Source organism: Brienomyrus brachyistius, chromosome 10 (genome assembly GCF_023856365.1).
Source record: "Brienomyrus brachyistius isolate T26 chromosome 10, BBRACH_0.4, whole genome shotgun sequence".
NCBI classification, from domain to species: domain Eukaryota; kingdom Metazoa; phylum Chordata; class Actinopteri; order Osteoglossiformes; family Mormyridae; genus Brienomyrus; species Brienomyrus brachyistius.
Genome location: NC_064542.1, coordinates 27,361,819 through 27,387,990, shown reverse-complemented (window position 1 = coordinate 27,387,990; position 26,172 = coordinate 27,361,819). Strand labels below are relative to the sequence as shown.

The following is a 26,172-nucleotide window of genomic DNA, read 5'->3' as shown; positions in this document are numbered from 1 at the left end:
CTGCATCCACACAGAAATAAGTAGACTTGGAATCATTTCAACCACTTGCTATGAATTTTAAGTAAAGCAGCTACTTAAAAAGCCTTAATTTCAATTCAATGTTTTAATATAGCGCCTTTCACGACAATCACCCCAAGGTGCTTTACATAGGTGTGCTGTGATACATTACAACAACATCAAGACAGAATAATTCAACAACAGAAAGCGAAGACAAAGAAATGTAAGACAAACAGAAAGTCAGATGACAACAGGACAGGAATCATGCCTTCATTTTCTGAAACTGCTCATCCTATTCAAGGTCGCAGAGGGTCCAGAGCGTACAGGTACAACCCAAGATGGGGTGCCAACCCATCGCAGGGCACACCCACTGGCAATGTGGCAGCATGCAAACTCCACAGACACGGAACACTGGCAGAGACTCAAACCCAGGCCCCAATGGTATGACCACTGCACCACCTTGTCGCCCCAGACAGGAACCAAAAACCTCCAGTTAAGGCGTAAACAAATCTCTGGGGGTCCAAGGTCAGCTGGCTGCCCAACAACACAAAAACAAAGCTCTCCTCTTAGGCAAATTATGAGCCCCCCCCCCCCCCCCCCCCCAGGCATTAATGGAAGGGATAGACATTGACATCACAATATATAATACAACAAACTGACTATTCAACAAGCAGTAATTACCTGTAAAGCTGAAGATTTCTCACAAAAACATTTACATCACTCGCATCTGACAAATGTTCTGGCTCCCATCTCTGAACTGACCAAAATAGGATAATTGTGGATTTGCTTGTACAAGTCAGGGACCGCCTACCCGATTCTTACTGTTCTCCTCTAAGTTCCATCCCATCAGCGAAAGCACATGCCCCGATGAAAAAGCCCTTTTTATACTCTCTCCACGCCTTTTCTACCAGTGGCCACAGTCGCATCTGAGCTGCTAGTCAAACCAAGTCAGATCCTCCTTAAAGTAAGACCCCTGGATGTCCAGCCAATCACATACCTTGGCACACTTCCATATTAACGGTCTCTGTGACCAGAAAATAAACCTCGACCCTAATCACTGCTCTCGTTTTTTTCTCGCTATCTTCTATCTTCCCGCCAAGGCGATTGGCCACATCAGGGGTATCCAGCCCACCCCACTCCTTTTTATCACACCGCTCTCATCCTCACTTTCACGTTTTCTACTCGGAAAGGCCACACAAACGAACACACCACCTACGACTCTGATTTTCCTGGTCACTAATTTTCATTTCCAAGTCATCTATCCTAAGTTTCATTTCCGCATTCGCCTTCTTCAGATTCTCATTCTCTTGTCGGAGCGCTACACCGTTGCTGTGAATGGAGTAGAGAGAGTCACAAAGACTGTCGATATTAGCAGAATTATCCTTGACCGTGCGTTCAATTTGATCCGATCCCTGATCGATCTTAGCCGAGAGGGCTTGAATGAGCTTATTCTCTCACAGCTTCCTGATCGAAAATGTCGTCCCTTTTTGTTTTCGGGAGGGTGAATTTTGCTGGGCATGTAGAGACATCTCGTCACAATCTCCCCCCTTCTTAGCTTTGCAAGCAAGCGAATGTGTTTCTTTTTTCTTTCATAGTATGAACTTCCATTTCCATGGCTAAATCTGTCAGAAGCCTATAAGCTCTATGGATTTCTAAAATAAATGTTCTGCAGAATTTTTTATGCAAATTATACATCCAGATATTAATAGGCCAATTGTATGCACTTCCTACTCTGCAACAGCAATTCAAAAATACATTTCTGTGAGCTACATGAAGCCGTTCCTCAGCCGATGAAAAAACACAACCTTCTCAGGTAGCCCCTGCTGACTGACTGATGTTATGCACCATGAAATGAGGAGTAGAGAGAGCTGGATGTCCCCCTCGGAAAAACATAAGACCTAACGGGAATACAAAGTATAGCATTTAGTTCCCAAGTCTGGTCACAGAGGTACAGAGATCTAGATGTTTCCAGTGTATCACTTTGCTTGAAGTAACGGTCTCATCACCTGGCTCTTGTAGCCCTCGGTCGTTAATGTTATGGTATGTGTTCTAAAACCAGCAGATCTGCATACCCGTGACAGCAGAATTCAGCTGTGGAATTTCACGCCTCCTGTAAAGGTTAAATCAAGTTAGGGGACTGAGAAGCTACATGTGGCCAGACGTGGCCACCAGAGACAGGGGCTGGGGCATGGGCGGGGTCATGCAGACTGTGGGCGGGGTCATGTAGACTGTGGGCGGGGTCAGGCAGAACAGGGGGTGCATTCGCGTGGGTCAGCCGGTGCTTCTTGAGGTGGCCCAGCTCGCGGAAACAGCAGCCACACTGCGCACAGCGATAAGGTCTCTCGCCTGTATGGATTCGCTGATGCTTCTGCAGGCTGTCCAGGTGGCGAAAGCGCTTCTCGCAGTAGCGGCAGGGGTAGGGCCGCTCGCCCGTGTGGATGCGCTGGTGTGTCTTCAGGTTGTAGAAGCGGCGGAAGCCTCGTCCGCACACGTTGCAGAGATGGACTTTGTCCGGGCTCTGGGGGAGCCCGTGCAGAACCGGCTGAGCTTCTGCTGGTTCAGGATGTTCTACGGACTGAGTATCGGCAGCCGTGGGAGGATGCAGGACGAGTTGTGGGGCCTGGTCCGAGTCCGTCCTGACTGGATCCGGCTCACAAGAAGACTCATCTTCCACTTTAATTACACCTTCCTTGGAGTCCAGCCCATCGTCCAGCACCTGGATCAAGCCGAGCTCACTCACATGGCTGGCTGCCGGTGAACTTTTCTCAAACTGAAACCTGGGGGTCTCTGTCGCCTCCTGCTGGTGGAAACCTGCAGTTCTCTGTTTAGTTCCAGTGTAACCTAATGAGAGTACAGCAGCAACAATTGATTTATAGCCCCCACCAATAAAGTATACATTACATGATCTGTCCCATAATTATAATTCAGATTTGTTATAATATCAGAGTAAGAGTTTAGGAGACAGATAGAAAACATGCAATATGATTGTGTACTCAGGACGAGGCACTAACACTCATCTTTGCAGAGTTAATAACGTGATACACCAATGTACATGTTCTGGGATCACGGGAAACAATCTCACCCACTGTACAAACGCAACCTGCCTGTTAAGTATCACTACTGAACCACTGAATTTATAAGTAAAACTGGGCTGAATATTGAACAAGTCTACTAACCCGGACCACTCTTTGTTCCCTTGCTGGTCTGTACTTGGTCTTTTCATTGAATAGTCTTATTTGGTTCTTACTATGTGTGAAATGCTTATAAATGCTTGCTCTGATGCTACATGTACTTGGGCATTAATTCGCAGCTCAGCCTAGCTCCACCTATACTATGTTGTCTCCTTGGCATTGTGGTGAAGTTGGTTTCATATTCGGATATTCGGATTTTCGACTTCATTAGCCGTCTTCATGTGAATGCCAAAGCAGAAATACTTGTACATTTTGTTTATTGACATTTAACACAATGAGCTCCCCCTTCACTGCTGTCAGAAAATAATGTGTTGTAATATTTATAAAATGTATTGATCTCTATGGAAAGCCTACTCACCAACACGAGATAAGGGACCGACTACAAATTACTTGTCTTTCAATGGGAGGATATGAATTCGATATATAAAAAAACTTTTAATGATTAATTGCAGTGTAATATAAGTAGTTAAGTCACCTGGCATGTAGAAGGCTTACTCCACCTCGTATCAGGTCAGCTTTAACTTTCTCTTAATTTTCAGTAATTTTTATATTTTGCAATGAAAAATAATCAGTAGCTTCCGAATGGTTTACTGCTTTACTCGATTGTGCTAAAACAAGTAGCTCTGCATAAAACATCCTCTTGAGGACCTGGTCCCCATCTCCTTTGGTCATTTCAAACCTTCTGCTAATTCTAAGCTATTTTTTGGTGCAGAATAAGCAGTTAGTAGGGTTTAAACAGCTGGCAACGTACATTATAAGTGTTTATCTTCTAAGAAAACAAAATACATAGAGTAATACACATTTTCCCAAAGCAATTATCAGTCATCATTAGGAGAAACTCCAGACTGAAGAAATAAGTGGAGTGGAGACCTCTAGAGGATGTTTGATTTACTGCAACTGGCTCATCCCGATAAGAGGGCCCTTTAAGAACCCGACAAATATTTTGAAAGAAAATAATTAATTAATTAATGAAAATTAAAAGGAGTTTTAAAATGGCCAAGGAAGCCATTAATTGTTTTACTAATCTACTTAATCTACTAATCTCAATTCTTTGGTTTTAAAACAGGATTACACACTTTTTCTTCTGTGAGACACTTTACATACGGTCCCTAAAGGCTAAAATCCGCCGAGAATGATACTCGATGCATATTCGGAGAAAACCTTTCATAAAAGGAACGAACGATTAGTATTTTCTGTAAATAACTACGAGGAGCCGATTATCCATTGATAGAAGATTAATAATCAAAAGTCTAAATATTAATGTTTCTTTCCTTTCGTAAGCTGTTGACGGAAAATACCCGAATATCCGAATATGAAACCTTGACAGCTGTTTGTAATGTACTACCTCACCTAAATGAACCGAATATGACGTTACATATACCACTTAAAAGCTCTATTAAAGATAATTTACCATGACAATAAAATCAATATTATAAATGGTCCAACTTACCTTCTTCTACGCTCTCATCTGCTACGCAATACAAGTCAATACTCTGATCATCTCCAGGTCTAAAAAGTTGTGTTTGTGGACGGGAGCTTCGACCCAGACACGGCATCGAAGATGCGCTCGTTTGTGATCTGACTCCCCTCCTGTTATTCCCGGGTCTGGTCCATCCCGATTGAACTGTCGGTAAACAGAGAGCAACACTGCGGGAGGACTTCAATATCTGAGCTCTCACACATGGGTCACCGAAGGACTGCACATACCTGCGAGAAGGGTCGGTACCGGTAAGCGGATCGGGGGGGCCACTTTGGACCCTTTTGAGGGGCTCTTCCGCGCGCGTACGGCCCATAATGGGTGAATGCGGTCGGTCTCGGTTGAGAAGCAGACACTGCTTGATGTTTCTCTCCGCCGCCGACATGTAGAAGCGCACAGCCTTCAGCTCGCTTTCTGTCATCTCCAGCTTCTCCCTCAAGCTGCGGTTCTCCCGGTGCGACTCTGCGGCGGCGCTCCGAGCCTCGGCCAGCCGGACCTCCACCACCTTCGCGGTTTCCTGTAGCACGGCCTCCACCGCGCACCTGACGGCTTGCTCGATGGTGGAGGCCAGCTCGTATTTTAAAAACAGCACGCCGGGCTCCATGATCGGCCTTTTAGTTTGCAAAACACCCGTTATCAGTTAAAAAAATGCAGAACGGTCCTAACCAAATACTGCAAACTAGTTAACTAGAGTATAATGTCAGTTATCCAACTATCTGCGTCATGCAACTTAATATCATCAATTGCAATTTATCCAGTCACTGTGTTACTGATAACAACTGAACTACAAGTGGGCTATCCTGTCTGTTTAAAACCGTTATGCAAACCGAGCAAATCCACCACCCGTTTGTTCTGCCTGCCTAGCAAACTGGCCGGTCACTGGAGGACTATAATCTATAAGCATAATATTAAACAGCCTTCCTGTTTGAGGTAACACTCTGTCTGTGAACATAAAAATACGCAACTCCTACCAACCCCTGTTCTGCCTCTAAGGTTTCCCTTCAGTCGCAAGTTTATGACGCGCGGAGCATTTTTTTTTCTTTTTACAAAGGAGTGGAGAGATTTCATATTGTATGTATGTCTGTATGTATGTAATGCTGCTTTAACCAATTAAGTACACGGGGATAATTTAACTTAACGAGGTTTGCTTATTGCATGAAATATTGCTGACTTTTGGAAAAATACAATACAAAATAGTGCAGATTGAAGCATAGGTTCCGTAATAACAAGTGCATATCTAGATAATATTGGAGTTATTGTACGGCTCAGTCATGCAACAGTGCGGTCCTGGAAATTTTCATTTTAACCGGAAGACTGAAGCAAAACTTTAAAAATCAGACAAAAAAATCATTCATATTCGGTGGTGATTCATCACCCTCTAGAAATGTGTGATGGCGTGTGTTATTCTGTTGTTCTGACCGCAATTTTCCATCCGGGTCCTCTATTCACAGTTACTTAGTGGGGGGTTCTGTCCAAAGCGATGTACAACTGAAGACAGTTAGGGGTGAGAGAACCAGCATCCCTTACAGCAGTTGGCATTAAGTGCCTTTTTCTAGCTTCCAACTGTGATTTTATCTTCCTTCTACAAAGTAAAGTGCTCATTGAAGGAAAAGGGTAAATGAATGCAGGTCAAACACCCAGCAATTGCTGGATGGACCAAAGAAAATTCAGCTGGATTGAGAACACAAGAGCAGTCACCCTGAAATGTTCCTGCTCATTTCCTGTTTTTCAGTCACATGAACCACTCGTGGTCTATGAATTCTGCATATAAGTCACATCATACATCATCCGGGTGTGCGGTTTTTTCAGTTCACTTTCTGCATTGACCATCAGTAACTGACAAGTTTGTACACCTTGAGGAACAGAAAGAATAAGCCACCCCCTACAGCATATGTATGTCAAACAGGGCTGTTACACAAATGAAAAAGCACTTTAATTACTAATTTATAAATGCTTTCACGCACACCTGCAATTTGAACCCTTCATTGCCAAATGAGAAAGACTGCTACCGATTACAGAGTAAAAGCTAGAAAAGATGACCATCTATTCCCTAAACAAAGACTCCTTGAAGGTTTTCACATACCTGTTTTATCGTGCTGTATTTCACATACCTGCTTTATCATATTTATTTCACGTGCCTGCTTTATCATACTTTATTTGGTAGCTACTTTAGTCCAAAGTGACGTATATGTCAAAATCAGCGTCAGACAGTATTCCTGAAGCATTGAGATTAAGGGCCTTTATTCAAGGGAACAATGCTGCTTTGATTACTCCTCCATCCGCGGGATTTGAACCTATCACCTTCCGGGCATGGGTAAAGATCCAAAAACCTGCTGATCGAGCTACACATCACCCTACCTCAACGTTGTTGCTCTTAGAGTATAGGGTTTGAAGCCTGATTCAAATCAGAGGCTCTTTTCTGGGGCTTGATGCAGTCAGTCCCTATTTTTTCAATGCTTTTTTTTTCGGTTTGACAGAAATGTTACTACCTTGGTGGTTTCAGGTCCCAGCATAGCATCTCAGGGTTCATGATTCATGGAGACTTGAGTCTTGTTTTGAGTGTCTGAATCTGGTAATGTAGTGTCCCCTTCCTGGATTCATGGTCCAGAGAGCCTTCCCGTGCATCTTGATCATCTACGAATAGTCTGTCCATCAATGGCCCCAAGTCCCATTGGTTCCTGGTTTCCTGTCTTCAGGTCTCAGGGATCAGTGGGCAGAAGAGCTGGTGTGATAGATGGACAACCCAGGTCGAGGTGAATTGTCTCAGATCTTGTCTATAAAGGTTTTTATCTGTAAGTCCAAGTTGTGTAACATAGTACTGTGCAAAAGTCTGAGGCCATTAAAGAAAATGTTTAAAGTTATTTAATGTAAGTGTATATTTGCTTAAAGAAAACACAATTTAATATTATAAATTTTGCAAATGAACAAAAACATGAACACCACACCAGCACCCAGGCGGAAACATCCCTAAGTACTAGATGCACCAATAATGCATCAAGAAAATGCACAAGTTAAGCACAAGTTAAAAGCAGTCAGTTAGCACTTAGTCCTTTGTGCAGCATTGAGTGTTACACTGTGCTGAGTGCTTATATCTGATGATTTCCTCTCTGTGCATGATCCCGCCTGCTTTCCTGGGGCCTGTATCATGAAGCAGGATTTCTTGTTTAGCTGATAACTTTTAAGGATTTAATGTAGTTTAGGTAAAATATGACTGAGTGAAAATAATGTCCATTTAAACTATGGTACCTTAAATCTGACAAGAAATCTGGCTTAGTGATCCAGGTTCCAGGTCGCTTTGGTCTGTCTGGTATTTTGAATTTGGTTTCTTGCCCTGTATTCACTTTATCAAACCCTCTGTGTTGTATTTGGACCACCGGCCAGGTTTGTTTGCTTTTACCTGGTTTTTGACCCTCTGCCTCTCGCTGGATCTCCAGTCTGGGAACAGACCTGCAGCTCCTGCAGTTGGATCCTCTCGCAATACAAGGCAAATTCTTGGGTTCCTCCTCGTTTGCCAAACCCTCTCCTCAGAGGGACCCTGGCCATTTGATGCATTTGTAAAATTTTACCACCGGTTCACTCAAATTAATGAATTATATTTTATGAGGCATCAATTAGCCACACATGGTATGCTAATAGAGAGAAGAAGACATCGGCATACTGGATGCTTACCGCAGATACTGGCCTGACTTTAGGAGAGGATTCGGAATGGCTAACTAATTTCGCCAGAAAATATAATTTTATCCCAACATCACTTGTATAATTTTCTTTGGCAGCCCCAAGACTTTTTGCCTAGTGGACGGCATGTATCCATTACATGTGTCCCTAATGTAAACCTTAATAAAATTATTATACAGATTCTGCAATTTAAAGGATGTCACTCTCCTCTCTAAACATCTGGGATGGACGACAGGAGAGTACATGAAGATAGCTTAATTGAGACCAGAAAGCATCAAACACAACAGCTTCTGCCCTGTTTGTTTGTCAGCATGCCTGAAACTTAAGTGCCGTTGGAGTTCGAAAGATTTTTTCTCATGTATCAAAATACAGTATTGCTTCCGCTCTCCTATTGTCTTCTGACTGTATTCACACCGTCATTTACACCGTTGTTACACTAAACTGGTGCCTGCCAGTAAGCAGGTGCACCGTATAGGAGCCAGGATATCCTGGCAGGTGGGAGAACGTCAACCTGTCCGCTGCAGAATGTTTTCGTCGAGGGGGGAAAAAAACTACAAGAGCCACGCACGTTTTTAAATACCGTGTTTCCAAAACGAACCTACACAGTGCTTTAAATATACACACAAATGACTATAGGTCATTTGGTTTGATAATAAGTGATTTATTCAACCTTTTCGACAGGCTTAAGCTTGCGGATGATGAAAAGGAAAGTAAGAAAAACGCCGCAATCGATTGGCTGGCGAGATTGCGCAAACTGAGGCTTCCCGGGTCCTTTTCTGTTCTTCCTCGTACTTGCTATTTAGTTTCGTTTCTTTGCTACAAGGTGCGTAACAGCTGGCGCTGCGCTACGCGGACGCTGCTATTCTCGGGTTTGCCTGCAGATGAGACGAGATCCAACTTCCCCGCTGAAAATGAAAAGGACATTTCTGATTTTCACGCTGGCCTGTGCCGTAGCAGTGGGTATGCAGTTTTAAAACATATTTTTAAACTCTACTTACTTTATATTTACATAAACTCTTAGTGAGTATAAAGAGGAAGAAATCAAACTCTTGTCCTGCGTTCTTGTTGGCTGATTATTTGCAAGGTCATCATACCCAACTGTCAGAATTAACTAAATGTTAAAAGTAGAGCAAAAGTATGTCCATAAGTTGCGTTTTTAACACAAGGTGTGTCAGATCAACGATTTCCACAAGGCCGGCGTTGCGTAAACTGTTTTTCTTATCAATTTCAGCTAGTTCATGTATTTGCGGTATCATTTGAGAATACGTAAGAGGTTACCTAAAATTTCATTTGTGCATATAATGCCACATTTAACAAGTCCTCTGCAGTGCGTTTTAAAATAACCTAATTGTTTGATTAGAAACCTTTGACTTTTGAAAAGCTTGTAAGAACGAGGGAAGTATAGTCTGCCATTGTTCCTCCACCACAATATCAAATCGGAGAAAAAAAAATTTGTTTTGCGGTTTTATTTTGACGAAGCTAAATGCGTTTTTTATGTTGATATTCCCGATTTGGGTGTAGAAGTACTGAGGCGCGTTTGCTTTCATTTCTGGTGTCTGTTATTGTACTTGGACGCTTTCATTTCAATGGAGGACCAATTTGTCAAACAAAACTTCTACGACATTTTAGCGTGACGTCGCCGACATATTCGGAAATAAAACTTTTGATGTGTTTTAAATTCACCGTGGACCACGTGAAACGGGCTCAATTAAGTGGTAGAATGGTTACCGAAAGTTAAGAACGACATTCGGGTTTATTCATTCGGCCTTTGGCAGCAATTTGGCACCTGGTCGGGGAAGTTAAGCAGCTGCTCTTAAGTTTAATATAAAATGCTTACGATTCATTTAAAATTGAATCTTGGGTGTAAATGTTGGGGGCTGTAACCACCCAATAATTAAAACCATCCTGTACAACCCCCTTAAATGGGTGGAGTTATGCCCTTGAATTCATTTTTTTTTTTTTTGTAAAATATGCGTGAAATTATTTATCGTAATACGGGAGTTTGGACACTGCTGATAAAACCGAAGATGGCGCATAGTAGTAACAGTGCCCTGTGTTTGCTATCTTTGGTTTGTCTGGCCATTATACGATTAGTGTACAGATTTTCTCATGAAAATTTCATGAGCGATCGCTCATGGTTATCAGCATGGAGGAAAGAGGAACTGGTACTTAACTCGTGATTTTTTATCTTTTTTCGTCAGACTTCACCCGTTCCTCCACCTTTCACTATAACCTGCCCGTTGGCGTGTTTATGCTCATTTTAAGAAATGTTTTTGTTTTTAACTGCATAGCCTGTGTGAATAGGTTCCATGCACGTGCCACTGGTTTCCAGTAAGAAAACCCACAGAACCTGTTTTGTAAGCTCTCAGCTGACTGTACTTGACTGCCCGGTTGCCATGGATTCCGTCATGGGTGGATCGAAATAGGCACCCTGGTACTCAGAAAATGAGGAAATACACCAGCGTTCAGGTGCTGTACCCGGAGGAAGCGTGTGCACAGTGGCGAGGGAGAAAATTTAAGAATCTAGATGTAGTTCCAAGTAGCATCTGTTTCTGACATTGAAAGAATATGCGGCACACAATCTATAATGCACTTAATCATCTTAGTATTTACTTTAACGTCTAAGAAGATCATTTTGTAATTTCTAAGCCTATAGTAACTAGTAACTTGCATTCATTTATTTACTTTGCGTTGGCCAATAGTTTCAAGTTTTTAAGGGGAATCTTACTCCAAAGCGCTGGGGAATGTATTTAACCACCTGAGCCCAATAGGAAATCTTATGACGTGGGTTGAGGTCTTTGATAACTTTCCAATTAACAATGGCTGTATTTTACTACTGGCCTGCTTCTGGTGGATCCCGTGTGATGGATGCAGCTTCACTGTGATTTTTTTAAATGACCCCCCCCCCCCCCCCCCCACACACACACACACATACAGTTTGCAGCTCTAAGCTTCCCCCCGACCCCTATTTCAATTTAATGTAGCCTGTAAATGAAAGATGTAATAATATTTCCACTTGTCATTGTACCAGATGTGTGTTTGTATTTTGCCTTAGTGATCTGTCACTTTAAAATACTTGTTTGGTTGCCGTATGAATAACATACTGATACTTAAGTAAGTACTTACCAATAACATATCTTGCGTTATTCTTGGGTTCATTTGCTCACGCCCAGTGCAGATTATATTAGATTTTATTTTTGTTCACGATTTTATCATTATATCAATGTTTGCATACCTAGAAGAGTGTAGGCATTGATGAAAACCTTCCTATACTTGTATGACTTGCATATTCATTACTGATTTTCGCACAATGGCCATGCAGCTACCTTTGTTAGCCAACTCCCAAGTTGTGTGTGTGTGTGGTAGCATAAGTGTCCACTATCGATATTCGCCCCATGTCAGAATAAACCAACTCAAATTGGAATCCTGATCTGTGGTACTTTTTACAAACCACAACACCTGTTCCAAAGGCTCATGTGAACATTTTGGGATATGCAGAGTATGAAATGAACCCTCCCTAAGAGTGACAAACATAAATGATGAAATAAAAAACCTGATTAAGTGTATGGAGACATTATCAGAGACTTCACTGGAAATTGATCGCATTTTGCAGTGCTGATTATCTTACTGGGGTTCTGTCTTTCTTTTGAAGCTTCTGCCTTGGATAATCGGAGGAAATCCAAGCCATCTGCCACCGTTTCCCCCCCTGGAGAATTTGACGCATCCAGCCCCCCGACCCACGCACCCAAACCCACGACCCACGCACCCAACACCACGACCCACGCACCCAACACCACGACCCACGCCCCCAACACCACGACCCACGCCCCCAACACCACGACCCACGCCCCCAACACCACGACCCACGCCCCCAACACCACGACCCACGCCCCCAACACCACGACCCACGCCCCCAACACCACGACCCACGCCCCCAACACCACGACCCACGCCCCCAACACCACCACCCACGCACCCAACACCACCACCCATGCTCCGACTCCACCACCTCCCCGTCCCACCCCTTCCGCCAACCTGACAGGTGGCACCTACACAGTTAAGAACCAAACAGTTATGTGCGTGAAGGCGGCCATGGCAGTACAGATCAAGCTGCAGATCGGCTCCAAACCCAGCGAAATGGTATGACAGCCGATTAACCGACATGCAGACTGGGATGCTATGCAGAAGTTTTCTGTATAAATTAGCATGCTTAAAAGTAAATGGTTTTCTTCTTGTCTTCTGTATAGCTCTGCTTCTTAAAATGTGGTTTATGCTCCCAAAAGCAGATTGAGTGTAGTGAGCAGCCAGAAGTATTAAGCAGATGCAGTGTGTGTGTGTGTGTGTGTGTGTGTGTGTGTGTGTGTGTGTGTGTGTGTGTGTGTGTGTACTGACGACCCCCCCCCCCCCCCCCTTCCAGGGCAGCTTTATCATCCAGCCTAACAAGACGACTCCTGATGGAGGGTGCACAGACACCCAGGCGAACTTCACCCTGTCGTTCTCAGAGGGAACACTTACCATGCTGTTCCAGAAGGTAAGAGCTCTCTGGCGTCCAGGGGCAGTTCGACGCCGGCTGGAAGAGACGCGGCCTGCCTTTGTTTTTATGTGAGCTATGTGAAAGGATGGGCTGCCATGTCTAGCTGTTTAAAGCACAGCTTTTGGGAAGGTGCAGAAGGGCATATTTAATGAAAAAGGAACTTTTTATTTTTAAGTGGTGAAGCTTCTTTGACTGCAGTTTTTTAATATTTGCAGCCAGTGGTTTTTACAGGCGTGGAGTCTAGCCAGTCTGAAATGTCCAGCTGTTCGAAATGTCTCGCATCTAAATGTGGGCCTTCTAGATATTTTAGCTTGTTCTGCATTGAATCTATGAAATATTTATATTTATCAGAAAAAATGTACCTCTGCTTGTCACTGGGACTGTGTAAATTTCTGAAAATTGTGGGCGAACCAGAATTATTGTGAATCATTTAACCATACACTGTAAATCAAACTTTTATCACATTCCGCTCCTTGTTTTGACATTATCCACGGAGCTGTTTGGCTTAGGGGGGAGAAACCGCGTTTGGTTACAGCATATCTCGCATGCTCACTCCCCTCGGGCTGCTCACCAGTGTTACACCTGTGTCATTCACCTGCCCCTGAATGCTCTGTTGTGTGTCTCAGAACTCCACCGAGAACTCCGTGTACATCACCAAGGTCGCTTTCAATGTGCGCTACCCCATCTTGCCCTCAGGTAAATTAAATGCAAATCTAATGCTCATTAAATACAATTCCTCTTCAAAAAATGAAATAAACAAAAAAAATACTATATTTTCCAATACTAAACGCTTGTTCATCCATTTTTCATGGCACTGAAGTGCAATTTACTGGATGTGAAATATTTTTCTTTTCTGAACTTTATTCCAACAGTTTTTTACTTTTTGAACATTAACTGTTGATTTCCCTTTAGTGTAGAATGGTTTGGATAGCTAAAAGAGAACTTGTACGGTTTTACCCTGTCGTTGCAGGTCCCACCGAAAATTCAGTCAGCAATCAATCGCTGCATCTCCTCTCTGCCGCCATTGGGCATTCCTACTCCTGTAAGAACATGACATTATTCATGGGCTCTGGCTATTCTCTGGAGATGACTGGCCTGAGGTTGCAGGCGTTCAACTTCACCAACGGAGATTTTGGCTTGCGTAAGTGTTTGCCCCATTGCTTAATGGGGCTTTATTGCGATTATTATTGAAGGCAATTCTCATAGCCATTAACATTTTAAAAGCTGCGCGTTTCGTCTGTGAAGCTTGGATCGCTCATTTAATTCTCCTTTCGGCTTAATCGGGACAAATCGAGCATTTCGCTTAATTGTTTAAGGGCTATAAGCTTAATTCATATGAGGACGTTAATTTTCAGAAGATGGCCATTTTTTTTTTATTCTTAAAGCAAAAGTTCATCTAAAATTGCCCTCAGAATTCAAATTACGCTCGACAGGCCACCATGAGTGAAAGGCAGCGGACTCGGCGATCCTGCCGCGTCTCGTTTAAAACGTACTGCCAGCTGAGCCACCGTGAGGTATCATTTGCTGAGTTTGCACTGGCTGAGCTGGAGCTGTGCTACAAATGCGTGGTCTGAGCGCCTTGCGTCTCCAGCTTGTTCCTGACGGCATCTCCGCCCCTTCCTGCAGCTGACGACTGTCCCGCTGACAAGCCCGACTACACCGTCGCCATAGTCGTGGCCGTCGTCCTCATCATCCTCATCGTCATTGTCATCCTGGCGTACCTGATCGGCAGGAAGAGGAGGACGGATGGGTATCAGGCTCTCTAACGGGGCCCGCTGAGGCCCTGTGAGTCAGATCAGATGAATGCTCTCATCCCTACTCCCATCTCTTATCCTTCTGCTGCCGCTGATCAGTGTTTTTTTTTTTTTTTTTTTTTTTTTTTTTGCTGCTTATATATAAAGCACCTTTCCGTCTGTGTATCTTGTCTGCTATAATTTCGTTTACATAGTTACAAAGGGTGTTGCGGTAAATATTACTTCATGTGTCGTATGAGAGCACTTTTTTCTTTGTATTATTGAGCACCTCCCATATTGATTGGGGGGGGGGTTGACGGTGATGTGTTTGTATCTCAGGGAACCCCCTCCCTTGGCCCCCACTACCTAACTTTGCTTTCAGTCCTTTTGTTACACAGTACACCCAACCTGTCACCAGTGAACGAGAGGCAGTTGCCTGTACTGCCAGGACTGTGGCATCCACACAGGTCACTGGCTTGGAGAACACCAGCCTTCCGGAGTGTGCTGTCTCTCGGGCCGTGCTCTTACTTGAGACAGGCTAGCTTGTGAAATGCTGCGTATGACCTGAACTCTGACTTGAATCTGAGGGCAGGCACAAAGCACCTTTTAGTAGACGTGCATTCGGTGCCACTTAAATCCTAAAATTTTGCACGTCGTGACCTTCTGGCTTCCGTGTTGCTCTGCTCACACATAACGGGGAAATTTATGCGATGAAAACTGTGCTTTCCTATACTGGGTCGTTTACATGCATATTTTTTTATATTAGACTTGCTTATTTTGCTTTATTTCTGCAGTGTTTTTCCAATCCTGTTCTCCTACTGTGATTTACTGCCCAATTGATTAATTCATAGAGTAATAATGAACTAGGGATGAGAAATGACCGATATGTTGAAAACTGAAGAGAGAACAGCATAACTGACAGGAGGGCTGGGCCAGCCTCAAAGCTTTGGTGTTTCATGTTGTGTTGTCACCCTTGGGGTTGCTTATCCAGCACCAAAAACCAGGGAGAAGATATGAGGATTGGATCCATGTTCACCTGCAGTTCCAAGCGTGACACTGCTGCTTGCAGAAATATAACCCAGGAAATTCCACGGGAGTGAATTCTGCATCCTATAGAAAGTGTTCTTCAGAAAGAGCTGAAATATGATTCGAATCATTACTGGCATCTTGCAGCTGATGCCGTCCTTTTTCATGGATGTGTAATGTGCAGCACATCTACAAACCAGGCAATTATTGTTAGCTGAGGTTCTGTGGGCCAGTGCTTGAGGGAAGCCTATGGAAACCAAAGGAAGAGAGAAGGGGACAAAAGGGAAGATTTTTTTTTTCTAAATTTTAATACTAAATTTGTTTGTTACTTATAGCTGTGGAAAAAAAAATATTACCTTGCAGAAATAATGGTCAATCTCATACTTGCTTGGAAATGTTACGTCATTGTTTTAATCGGTGTGCACAATTAAAAATCTGAACAAATTAGTTTTCTGTTGGTTTGTCTCTCCTTCAGCCGTCCTTAAGCTACAGATGACTACAGCCTAACTTGGTACTTTCCGCTAAAACAGACTATAAGATTGTGTTACGTTTGTCATTTTACCACCATATACTGTAAAAAGGTTTGTACCTGGAGTGTAACATGGTTGTCCTCGGAAAACATCTCGGCAGGCTAATCTGCGATTAATTAATGCAGAAACGACGTTTTATATTTTTAGACCAACTTAAGTCTGGTTTGTCTAAACTCTGATAGCCACGTTTCATAGAAGCTGGATTTTAATTCCAAAAATACACAACCACGTCACGAATACAGCTTAATGATTACAGCGATGAGTGTCTTTGCATGGCGGTTTTACGCTGTTGCAATTCCACATTCGCATATTCTTTTGACCGAATCTTGTCAAATGTTTAAAACATAAAGTGTTTAGTTACTCTACGCGAATTGCGTAGCTGTTGATTTAAAGCTACGGTCACGCAGAATGCGTGGGTTGCGTCAGGATCTGCACATTTTTGGAGTCAGATTCCCGGTTAGCGGAAATGGATTGACTCGGAGAAAAAGTGCAAACGGGATTAAAGGGCGTTGTTTTTTTGGGGGGAAATAACGGTGCACGTCTTTGCTCCTAATAATCGGACATTATATATTGCTTGGGATCTTTCATTTGGAGAAGGTAATCGAAGTCAGACCAACATTTCGGATTCATGCTTCTTAATTCTTGTGTTAGTACAGAGGATCTGTCACAAAGTTAAAGCGAATGTAAAATCCGTTATGTCTTTCACAATGGTAAACAATCAGTTAAGCTGCACGAAATTTGCAGTAAAATACTTCTAATGTTTCATTATTTTAGGTCTCTGGACATTTGCTCACCATGGATGAGGTCTGTAAACACACTAATGTCAATATTGATGCTTTAGTGGCGACTTCAGCGCATTTTCCCCAGCATAATTCAGTGTATATCGTTATTTTAAACTGTGTAAATAACTTTTGTTTCCTAGATTGTAACCGTTTGTTTTGTGTGATATATAAGGGATTGTCGGTATAGTGGTCTGAGATGGCCTATGACTTATATTTTTTCTTCTTTTTGTCCAAACAAACGAAAAACAAAAAGTTTGACCGCTTATCCGCGACCGATCAGCCCCAAGACAGCGTCCCAGAGGGACCACTTGTGGTCGTCACCTTCCAAAAGGATCCTCATCAAATTCATAAGTACTTGGAGTCCGAGCCCAAAGCTCTCGGGGTTTGTGCATTTCTGTGCTTTTACTATTAATGTTTGATCAACATTTAATCGATATTTTACTCCATTTGCTTCATTTCCAGTAAACACTGGCCTGTTTCGCGGGATCAGCTCATTTTCAGTCTCCATCCCCAGAGTCAACTCAAATGTTGGCAAATATAATTTTAAGTTCACATTAACAATTACACAACAGCAAGCAGGGCATTGTGTTCACACTTTTCTAGGTTAGGTTTCTCTTACATCCTAGAAACAGGCCGTTAATCGTTTCATTTTGTAAAATTAACTAAATAGGCATAATAGAATAGGTAACATTTTTATGTGGTGAAATCATTAATTAATGAGGCCTACAGATAATTATTATAATTATAGGCCTCATATATCTCATAAAACAGGTGCTTAAATCTATGGGGTCTATTTAGCACCCTAACCCACTTCAGTAATGAAAAGTGGGCCTTTCGTTGATGAGCTAAAGGCCTAGCGCAGGGTAGTCCACAGGTCTGCCAATGAATAACTGGTATATCACAGATATACTATTATTATTGGTCATAGTAGCACATATGTATGTATGAATGTATCTTGCACAGGCCTATATTTCATAAGTCCCCCTCCCACCTACGGTTCATTTAAGCCAAATCTTGTATCCGACATGTAGCTCCCCAGATCATCTTCTTTAGGAGTTGCTCTCACTGTAAAGAAGGATGGAGACCCCTGGTATATGCTTACGCTGCGTAACCATTATCTAGAGGCGATAAAACTTACCCAACATGCCTCTCACTGTAACACGCCTCTGTGCTTCTTTTTCCTTCTGCGATATTGAACTCTGATAGCTTCAGCGGCAGAGATGGGTAGCCCACATTCTGTAGCTGTTTTGCGTTGGGCGTGCAGAGGAGTCAAGCCGGCCAATTTCATTTTGTCCCGGACAGTCAAATCAGCTGGCTAAGCTAGCAGCCCTCAGAAGTTGGTGCCCCAGGCAGCCTTGTACGTCGCTTATAGGATTTACCTCTAACTTTTTTTCTTGTATAATTATTAATTTCCTTTGCTGGTGTTTATTCCTTTTTCCCTCATTAGATCTCCGAGATCTTGTTCAGCTTGTTTCAGATAAGCCTGTGTATCATCACCCTTAAGTTCGACGTCAGCCAGCAGCATTCAGACTACGCAGTCATCGTCGGCTCCGTTTTTGTACGTATCTGCATGGTTTCTAAGGGGCAGCGCAGTGTTGAGTCGCTGCCGTTCTGCTCCATAAGGGTACTTTACCAAAACAACATTATTATCATTTAAAACATTGCTTTAGATTGTATTCATTAAAGATTATATTAGTTTTGCAGTATTTCTTTTTTCTCTTTGCTTACAGTCCTTAGTTTTTTCTGCAGCAGTCAGTGCTCTCACTCACACGCACTTCAAAGTGAATATCGGAGCTGAAGTCTCAAAATCTTCAGTACGACATAGAAGCAGCACCACGTCTGATTTCCGCTCCCTCATGGAGTTTGTGTTTACAAAAGATAGAGAACGAGTTAAATGAGCGAAAAATCTTTTTTGGATCTCAATCAAAATTCTACCAGAGAAGGAAAGGTCTAACTTGAGAAATGAAAGTGCTTCAGTTTATTGCCTTTAAACAATCACTCCACGCCGTAGGTCATGATTGCTGGGGTTATGGCCATCGCAGCCACGAATCTACATCTGCCCACAGTAAGCCCTTATAAATGCTCTTCCTGTAAATGCAGGGTGGTGGTTTTTATATACGGGGAATAAGCATGCAGATGGTCACATTTGAAGAAGATGTATGGCTTGGCTTCTTATCTCCATGCGTTCCTCTCCACATAGGTGAAGGCCTGCCTGGGCCTGCAGGTGCTGGCCTGTTTGGCGTCCATCAGCAACATGTTCGTCTGCGCCAGCAAGATGACATTTGCCGTGGGACCACAGTTCTGCTGGATGCACGAGCACAACTCAACCATCAGCAGGATTTGTCAGATGATGAGTGTGAGCTGAGCACTTTACTGGTTTACCTGCCGTGGTTTTACTGTGGGCGTCATAGGGGCCGGATGACTGAATCTGCCATTGGCAGCTGGGGTGTTAACAAGAGGGGAGATGATTGGTCAGGAGCACGAGGAGTGTTCAGCACGCTGTGAAAGAGTACACCTCATTCGCCGCTCATGTTATGCCTCCCTCCTGTGCCAAGGATGCCTACGAGCACCACCAGACAAACAGCTTCCTGGTGAACACAGCTCTCGTGGCCATCAGCGCTACTTTGGCTGCCTACTGCTGCAAGGTAGTGGACTGCTGCTGCCCCAAATCAAAAATGGTGAGGATGGGAAAGTAGGGGAGCCTAAACAAACATGTGACATGTTTGGCCCTATATAGTGCATGTGTCAGTCTTCACATTAGTGCTGTTTAATTTGCGTATATGTTGTAAATTTCATATAACTGAAACATGATGTTGCAAAGTCTGTATTTTTGCCATGACGAACATGGATTTGTAGACACACACAACTGCGATTCAACGATGATGATACGCCATCATAATTTCTGCTTATGCTTTTGTGTACGGCTAGAAAATAGCATGCCAGAGTAAATGATCTTTGAGACTAACAGACTCGGGGGTCCGTTGTAAAGCTCGTAGATCATGTTGCGAAATTCAAGGATTCTGTTTTTGGCTTTTAGTTCTACTTCATCCTTCAAGTCTCTCAGTCACCAGTGGTGGTTCAGCACATAAGTGGACGAATGGCCCATCACAGCTGAGTCTGTGGCCTTCGGGGACTGGAATCTGAGTTGTTTTGTTTAGTATTGACCTAACGGTAACAAAGAAGCTCAGGGCTGCTCAAACTGGATGCAGGGCTGTACTGGATGGCCTTGAAAATGAAATGACGTAGAGAAGTCCTTCACTCACACTGTACATTGTGCGTTTTTGGTTGTCGTGCTCATTTCAGCCGGTGATCACCATCAACAACACACCTCAGGCTCAGCAGTAATGAAGAACATCAGGCTGAACCAGGACAGAGCTCATGGAAAAGGTGGCTTTGTGCAACATCTGAGCGCTCCTGGACACGGTGGGATGCTAACCCAAGAAAAACAGTGTCGCTGGACCATCTCAGCCATGTCATGGGCATCGTTCACTCTGCTAATCTTGCTACCTAGTTACCTAATACCTCCTCACGTAACCTTCATGTATTCTAACTAATCTACTTTAACCATTTGACCAACCACTAACATCACATAAGTATAATGAAATCAGTTATTATGGTACGTACTTAACTAACTCTTAATTATAATAAGGGTGCATGAGTAACACCAATGACTTCTTACATAATGAAACCAGCATCAAAACGTTTACATTGGTAACAGCATACTGTGATACAGGGAAATATACTGCTTCATTCTTAACTAATAAAATGCTGTATCTGCCAACTCCCAGCTTTTCCTTAAATGCCAATGTGGGACTTCAGCATTATACAACAGAGTTAGCGGGGTAGCTCTGTCACATGCTGCTCTAACCTCGGTACAGGTTCCTAGTCTGTTACACAATCATAATCCCCCCGCATTGTAAGGGTTTCAAAGGCTCTTTTCCCACTTCACAAATGTGAGCTTTTATTGCAAAGAAAGGCAGAGATAAAATTGTGAAAAGCAGCATCCAGGTTCCAGGGATGGGAACAAGTCAAGGAATGTCAAGTTTCGAGCCAAAATATTGCAGATTGAGTCAAGTCTTCAGTCATTTGCCCCCAAGTCGAGTAAAAGTATTTCCATCGTTTTTTGCTGTCGAGTCACAAGCCGGGGGCGGCATGGTGGTGCAGTGGTTAGCATTGGGGGTGGCACGGTGGTGCAGTGGTTAGCACTGTTGCCTCACACCTCTGGGACCCGGGTTTGAGTCTCCGCCTGGGTCACATGTGTGAGGAGTTTGCATGTTCTCCCCATGTCGTCGTGGGGTTTCCTCCGGGTACTCCGGTTTCCCCCCACAGTCCAAAAACATGCTGAGGCTAATTGGAGTCGCTAAATTGCCCATAGGAATGCGTGTGTGAGTGAATGGTGTGTGAGTGTGCCCTGCGATGGGCTGGCCCCCCATCCTGGGTTGTTCCCTGCCTCGTGCCCATTGCTTCCGGGATAGGCTCCAGACCCTCCGCGGCCCAGTAGGATAAGCGGTTTGGAAAATGGGTGGATGGATGGAGTCACAAGTCATGAAATTTGTGCCTCGAATCCAAGTCAAGTTGTGAGTCCTTACCTACGTCAGTGTATTTTAACCTTTAGTAATTAAAACTAGCTGCAGTAAAACTCGACAACGGTACATCATAGGATACATGGTTTGTAGGCAGAGATAAGAGTGTCCGCTCAAGGTCGTCCTCACACAGTTTTACGTCCATGTCTATGTAGAGAATGATGCATCTTTCCGACATTCCAACAAACCCTCAGGAGACCTTGCATTCAGCCAACTGAAAATGCAGACAGCAAGGAATTAATGTACATTGAAATTTTAAAATGAACATTATGGTGCCCAGAAGGGGACTATAACCTCAAGTCTTCTCAAGTCATAAGGTCTAAGTCAGGTCCAAATCAAGAGTGTTTGCCCTTCAGTCCAAGTCGAGTCCAAGTCTTTCCATCAGTTTGCCGAGTCGAATCGCAAGTCATCAAAATTGTGACTCGAGTTCCCACCTCTGCCAGGTTTTCTCCTTACACAGTGGAGCTTAAGACACAGATTCTGTCTAGAATGCATCTTCAGGGTGATAAAGTCAGTTACGGACAGTGGTGCATTTTATAGAAATACAAACCTGTGATCTGAATTTTTTGCATTGTTTTCCGGCTGTCAGCATCTTATGCAAAGGGAATGTAATAAATGCATTTATTCTCTGTAATGGCTATGCTCTGAGCTTTGGTCTTCCCCTTGGTAAGAGCAGGACAGAACTGGCGTTTTCCACTCTTTCAGGCATCACTTGCTCCATTAGGGAACTGGAGAATTCCCAGTTTGCTTCATAGTGACCTTGTTTTGCCCCCTACGGCAGCAGGAAGCATATGTAAGAAACACACAAGTGTGTAAAAGTTAAACATAAGACTATTTTCCTTTCCCACTGTCTCGCACTCGGGGGGCTTTTTGTTCACTGGTAAATCAAGCTAAGGTCACATGACCTGGGAGCAGTATTTCTCCGGATGCTTCTATTGTCCATTTGTGCCAATTGATAAATGTATACCCTTTGATGGGTTACTGAATCAAATGACACCCAAGCTAAAGGCAGAGCACACAGCAAAGTGCTGCGTAAACGGAGCCCCACTCCCCAAAGTCAGGGTGCACACTAGCCCATAAGTACATCTTTTTTGTGTGTGTCAAATATATATATATATATATATATATATATATATTTTTTTTTTTTTCCCTTTACATTTGCTTAGCTTTTACGTAAAGCAACATACAACTGAGAAACCATGGGCAGATAATCCCTAGAGCAAAGGCCCGGTAGTGAAATCACTCTGCTGACCCTGGGATTTGAACCAGCAACCTTCCAATAACAGGCACAGAAACCTACCCCACTGAGCCAAGCACTGCGTTTTCCAGCTCCCAGCGGAGATGACCCAGCACCTCCCCATCAAGTATGACGAGAGACACACTGCAGTCCAGAAACACTTATGTAACTATCTTGCATTTCAGCTAATTTATATTAACCTGCAATACGCAGCTTTTATTTACAATATAAAACAATTCCACTTTAAATAAAAACTGGCATTGGCCATTTAATTTATTCTGTTCATTTAAAACCTTGTTAAAAAGTTCTTCCTTTTTTTTTTTTAAGGAATGCGCCTCTGCATTTAACTCGATTAAAAAACATCCAAATTATTTGTATCTTATTTGTTTAGCAGATGCTTTTATGTGAAGTGAAGTGCATCAGAGAAGGCAGGATCCGCCAGGCCCTGGAGGAATTCAGGTTAAGGGCCCTGTTCAGGGGCCAAACAGTGACATCACTCTGCCAGCCCTGGGATTTGAACCAGTGTCCTTCCCGTCACAGGCACAGAGCCCATAAACCGCTGAAAGCGACACACCAAGCTGGGCGGAGCTACCAGTCTGCAGGTGGATTCCGGCGGGTCACTGATCACACCTGCAGGTCATCTGCCCAATGTCCCTGTAAACCACAAGGAAAATGAGCGAATGAGAAGACAGAGAACGGAGCTGCATCTTCTGAAACGCTCTCATGCACTGTCCAGCTAACGCTTACTATGGTTACCAAAGCGTTGCACAAAAATGCTCGTCGATGAGCCTGTAGTAGAGATTTCATCGCTTCATCCAAATCAAATCCACACCTTTCAACCTCAAGGGAATTAAAATAAAACACAAAGATCCCTTGAGGATCCCGATAAGAAAACTTTCCAGACCCTGTTGCTCGATGAACACTCACCAGAGATGAACACTCACCAGAGATGAACACTCACCAGAGATGACGCAGACGATGCGATTTCTTCCAGGTCACCATAGCAGCCTTTCTTGTGGCGAATCAGATTGCCCCACAGCACGGAACGGCGGCAGCCTGGGCATGTCCCCTCCACGGGAAGCAGATGGGAAGGTTCAGACTTCAGGAAGTGCTTAGCCAAACAGACGAGGTGAGCGACCATCTGACAAGAAAGATGGAAACAGGACACCCTGCCTGCAGCCTGAAAATGAGAAATGTTCATCGAGGTAAGAAAAAGCACACAGCAATACATGATATTTCCACAATTTAGTTTAAAATTACACTGAATCCAAAAGCTTCTCCCAGTAATTAAAATAAATGCGGCATTTCTTTTTTCACATCTTAAATGCATGTATTAGTTCCCATTAGAGGACGATTTGGGGTCTAACGGCCTAGCAAAAAACCTTAGGCAAAGGTAACGTGAGATTTTAGTCCCGCAGTCACATAAGGAAACCTCACTCAGTATTTTTTAGCGTTACATCCTTCCAGCAGATTGATGTGCTGATCTTGTGCTTCCAGTAGAACAGGTTTTTCTTGGCCTAAACAAAGGCTCCGCTCCTTACTCACCTTAACCGTGTCCAGACAGAGGTGGCACCTCTCTCCTGGTACCTCCTCCCCCCGTTCCTGCTCTGTTAGCGCCGGGGGCTGCTGCTTCTTGGCACGCACACTGCCGAAGACCACGGGCACATGGAGCGGAGGCTGAAGCCCCGGTTCAAACTCCAGCCGGTACTCCTGGCGCAACCAGCGGGCTGTGAGGGGCAGGCGGTTCCACGGCGCCACCTGCAGCATGTGGGACAGCACGCGCCAGTGGAACTGGAGGCTAGACTCGCGGCGAGTTCGGCGGCCCACGTGGGAAAGGCGCCGGGAGGAGTGTGGGTGCTGCCAGGCCCATTCGAACTAAAACCAGAGGGGAACAGACTAGCAGTCAGCTCATATACCAAGGATTTCATAAACAGAACTGCACGGTCCCCCCAAACTGCGAGTTAAAGCCTGGTGACACGTGTGAAAGGAAACTCTTACCCTCAAAGCTGCGATGTCAGAAGGAAAGCCATGAATAATGAGTATCATCTCCCTGCATAGTCACAGAAAAAAACAGGACACTTCTTTAGAAACCACATTTCAGAGATCACGGGCATTGTGCTGAAAAAGTAACAAAGGGTAAAAGAAGTTTTATCATTATTTAAATTGTCATTTTTTACTTCTGAGGCACCAAAGCTGGTTCCTTGGCTACACGAAGCCATCCATCTAGCACACAGGAATGCATGTACAGTACAGCCGGCCTCCTGCTCAGACGGAGCCGCCGCTGCTCCTCACCACGGCCCGCGGCCGCTCGTCCTCTTCGCTCCTCCCTTGTGTCGCCCGGCGTTGTGCTGCCCGATCCGGCGCTCTGGGTTCACGGTGAAGCCGATGTAGATGCGACCCTTAAACTTCGGGTTTGTACAATACAGCATGTACACCCCGAAGAAGCTCTCCACCTCCACCACCATCTTAGGGCGCTAATAATCACAAATGAAGAAAGTCATGCCTTTATCAAAGTATTCTAGTAAACTCCATTAGATCTGACAAACGTTCCACTGTCAAATACGTATATCGCAATAATCACATCTACCAACAAATAACTAATCATCAGATCAATAAATAGTAAAAACACCATCAATGTGATTCAAGTCGCCACTATATTGCAGCATTAGACAGAAATATCTGGATACCTTTTAAATAATGAAATAAGTGACATCAGTCAATAAACTTGCTCATATTGTGCTAGTAGTGCGTTATGTATATAAACGTTATTTGAACGGAACATAAATATGTAAGTCATGTACTATCTTACTCAGGTCTGCCAACTTGCATGGATCTGGCGTGACGCTCGTGCTTTCAGATTCACGCAAGAAATCTTAAGTCAAATGTATATTATTTCATTAAAAACCTAAAAGTAGTTGCATCAAAGGCGTTGGAGTTTGCAAACCCTACAGACTATTTACAAGGTAAAATAACTCTTACACGCATGTAAATCCGGGCGCAGACTTGACTCGATTTAAATATCTCAAGCTATCAGCTGACTAAACTTGGCAACCCTGGATGATACCGATATTCTATTACTTTTTTTGCAGTACGACCAACGAGAATATTTCATCTGAGGGTATGGCCCATGGATCATACTTGTACTTTGAAATAATCACTTATATGTTATTTAAGTTGCACAACAGAAGCCTTTAAATCAGTACAAACCTGTACACACACCAACTGTTAGACCAAAACGAATCCACTAACTAAACAGCTACATTTTAACAGCGCACCCGGTTGATCCATTAGAAATACATTCAATGGGCTTGTCTGTTTCTTCCATTGCCTGATTATAAATAGTTTGCAGGTTTTCGCAAAGAAAATACAAGTATATGATTTCATATATATAAAGTATTATATTCGCT

General features: G+C 43.6%; 4 protein-coding genes and 1 long non-coding RNA gene across 8 annotated transcripts; 2 read left to right on the top strand and 3 right to left on the bottom strand.

Annotated features, from left to right (window-relative positions):
* Positions 1-588: 588 nt before the first annotated feature.
* LOC125750777 (zinc finger protein 394-like) lies at positions 589-5,663 on the bottom strand. 2 transcript variants are annotated; one of them, XM_049029021.1, is made up of 3 exons: positions 4,896-5,663; positions 4,639-4,835; positions 589-2,838 (listed from the first exon to the last, which is right to left on the bottom strand). In XM_049029021.1, the coding sequence occupies exons 1-3, from the start codon at positions 5,267-5,269 to the stop codon at positions 2,117-2,119; spliced, it is 1,293 nt and encodes a 430-aa protein (XP_048884978.1). In that variant the 5' UTR covers positions 5,270-5,663; the 3' UTR covers positions 589-2,116. The 2 variants fall into 2 exon arrangements, with proteins under 2 accessions (XP_048884978.1, XP_048884977.1); XM_049029020.1 differs by having other exon boundaries at positions 4,639-5,663.
* Positions 5,664-6,899: 1,236 nt separating this feature from the next.
* On the bottom strand, positions 6,900-9,022 carry LOC125751014 (uncharacterized). Its single transcript, XR_007400483.1, has 3 exons — positions 8,335-9,022; positions 8,063-8,200; positions 6,900-7,387 (listed from the first exon to the last, which is right to left on the bottom strand). It is a non-coding gene; the product is annotated as an uncharacterized LOC125751014 (long non-coding RNA).
* Positions 9,023-9,132: 110 nt separating this feature from the next.
* Positions 9,133-16,080, top strand: LOC125751009 (macrosialin-like). The gene is made up of 6 exons (XM_049029434.1): positions 9,133-9,300; positions 11,993-12,480; positions 12,758-12,871; positions 13,501-13,570; positions 13,845-14,015; positions 14,501-16,080. Exons 1-6 carry the CDS (start codon positions 9,222-9,224, stop codon positions 14,638-14,640), a joined length of 1,062 nt encoding a protein of 353 aa, XP_048885391.1. The 5' UTR covers positions 9,133-9,221; the 3' UTR covers positions 14,641-16,080.
* Positions 16,081-16,233: 153 nt separating this feature from the next.
* Positions 16,234-22,162, top strand: LOC125751011 (uncharacterized). Its single transcript, XM_049029438.1, has 8 exons — positions 16,234-16,760; positions 16,938-16,967; positions 17,199-17,327; positions 18,393-18,503; positions 18,957-19,010; positions 19,146-19,301; positions 19,501-19,623; positions 20,249-22,162. The coding sequence occupies exons 2-8, from the start codon at positions 16,959-16,961 to the stop codon at positions 20,288-20,290; spliced, it is 624 nt and encodes a 207-aa protein (XP_048885395.1). The 5' UTR covers positions 16,234-16,760; positions 16,938-16,958; the 3' UTR covers positions 20,291-22,162.
* Positions 22,163-23,007: 845 nt separating this feature from the next.
* Positions 23,008-26,087, bottom strand: slx1b (SLX1 homolog B, structure-specific endonuclease subunit). Of its 3 annotated transcripts, none has more exons than XM_049029436.1 (6): positions 25,973-26,087; positions 25,058-25,239; positions 24,764-24,815; positions 24,311-24,640; positions 23,727-23,945; positions 23,008-23,419 (listed from the first exon to the last, which is right to left on the bottom strand). In XM_049029436.1, exons 2-6 carry the CDS (start codon positions 25,228-25,230, stop codon positions 23,390-23,392), a joined length of 804 nt encoding a protein of 267 aa, XP_048885393.1. In that variant the 5' UTR covers positions 25,231-25,239; positions 25,973-26,087; the 3' UTR covers positions 23,008-23,389. The 3 variants fall into 3 exon arrangements, with proteins under 3 accessions (XP_048885393.1, XP_048885394.1, XP_048885392.1); XM_049029437.1 differs by lacking the exon at positions 25,973-26,087 and adding an exon at positions 25,745-25,860 and having other exon boundaries at positions 24,311-24,523; XM_049029435.1 differs by lacking the exon at positions 25,973-26,087 and adding an exon at positions 25,745-25,856.
* Positions 26,088-26,172: the final 85 nt, after the last annotated feature.

What these genes read in the sequence shown, in the direction of transcription:
- LOC125751009 (XM_049029434.1), top strand. Translation starts at nt 9,222, where the DNA reads ATGAGACGAGATCCAACTTCCCCGCTGAAAATGAAAAGGACATTTCTG. An exon ending in GCTCCAAACCCAGCGAAATG is followed by an intron (nt 12,481 to 12,757) that starts GTATGACAGCCG and finishes CCCCCCTTCCAG; the next exon opens with GGCAGCTTTATCATCCAGCC. An exon ending in CAACGGAGATTTTGGCTTGC is followed by an intron (nt 14,016 to 14,500) that starts GTAAGTGTTTGC and finishes CCCTTCCTGCAG; the next exon opens with CTGACGACTGTCCCGCTGAC.
- LOC125751011 (XM_049029438.1), top strand. An exon ending in TCATCGTCGGCTCCGTTTTT is followed by an intron (nt 18,504 to 18,956) that starts GTACGTATCTGC and finishes TCCACGCCGTAG; the next exon opens with GTCATGATTGCTGGGGTTAT. An exon ending in GGATTTGTCAGATGATGAGT is followed by an intron (nt 19,302 to 19,500) that starts GTGAGCTGAGCA and finishes TCCTGTGCCAAG; the next exon opens with GATGCCTACGAGCACCACCA.
- LOC125750777 (XM_049029020.1), bottom strand. Translation starts at nt 5,269, where the DNA reads ATGGAGCCCGGCGTGCTGTTTTTAAAATACGAGCTGGCCTCCACCATC. An exon ending in AGATGAGAGCGTAGAAGAAG is followed by an intron (nt 2,839 to 4,638) that starts GTAAGTTGGACC and finishes TACTCTCATTAG; the next exon opens with GTTACACTGGAACTAAACAG.
- slx1b (XM_049029435.1), bottom strand. An exon ending in ACGAGCGGCCGCGGGCCGTG is followed by an intron (nt 24,816 to 25,057) that starts GTGAGGAGCAGC and finishes GTGACTATGCAG; the next exon opens with GGAGATGATACTCATTATTC. An exon ending in CTGACATCGCAGCTTTGAGG is followed by an intron (nt 24,641 to 24,763) that starts GTAAGAGTTTCC and finishes CTCTGGTTTTAG; the next exon opens with TTCGAATGGGCCTGGCAGCA.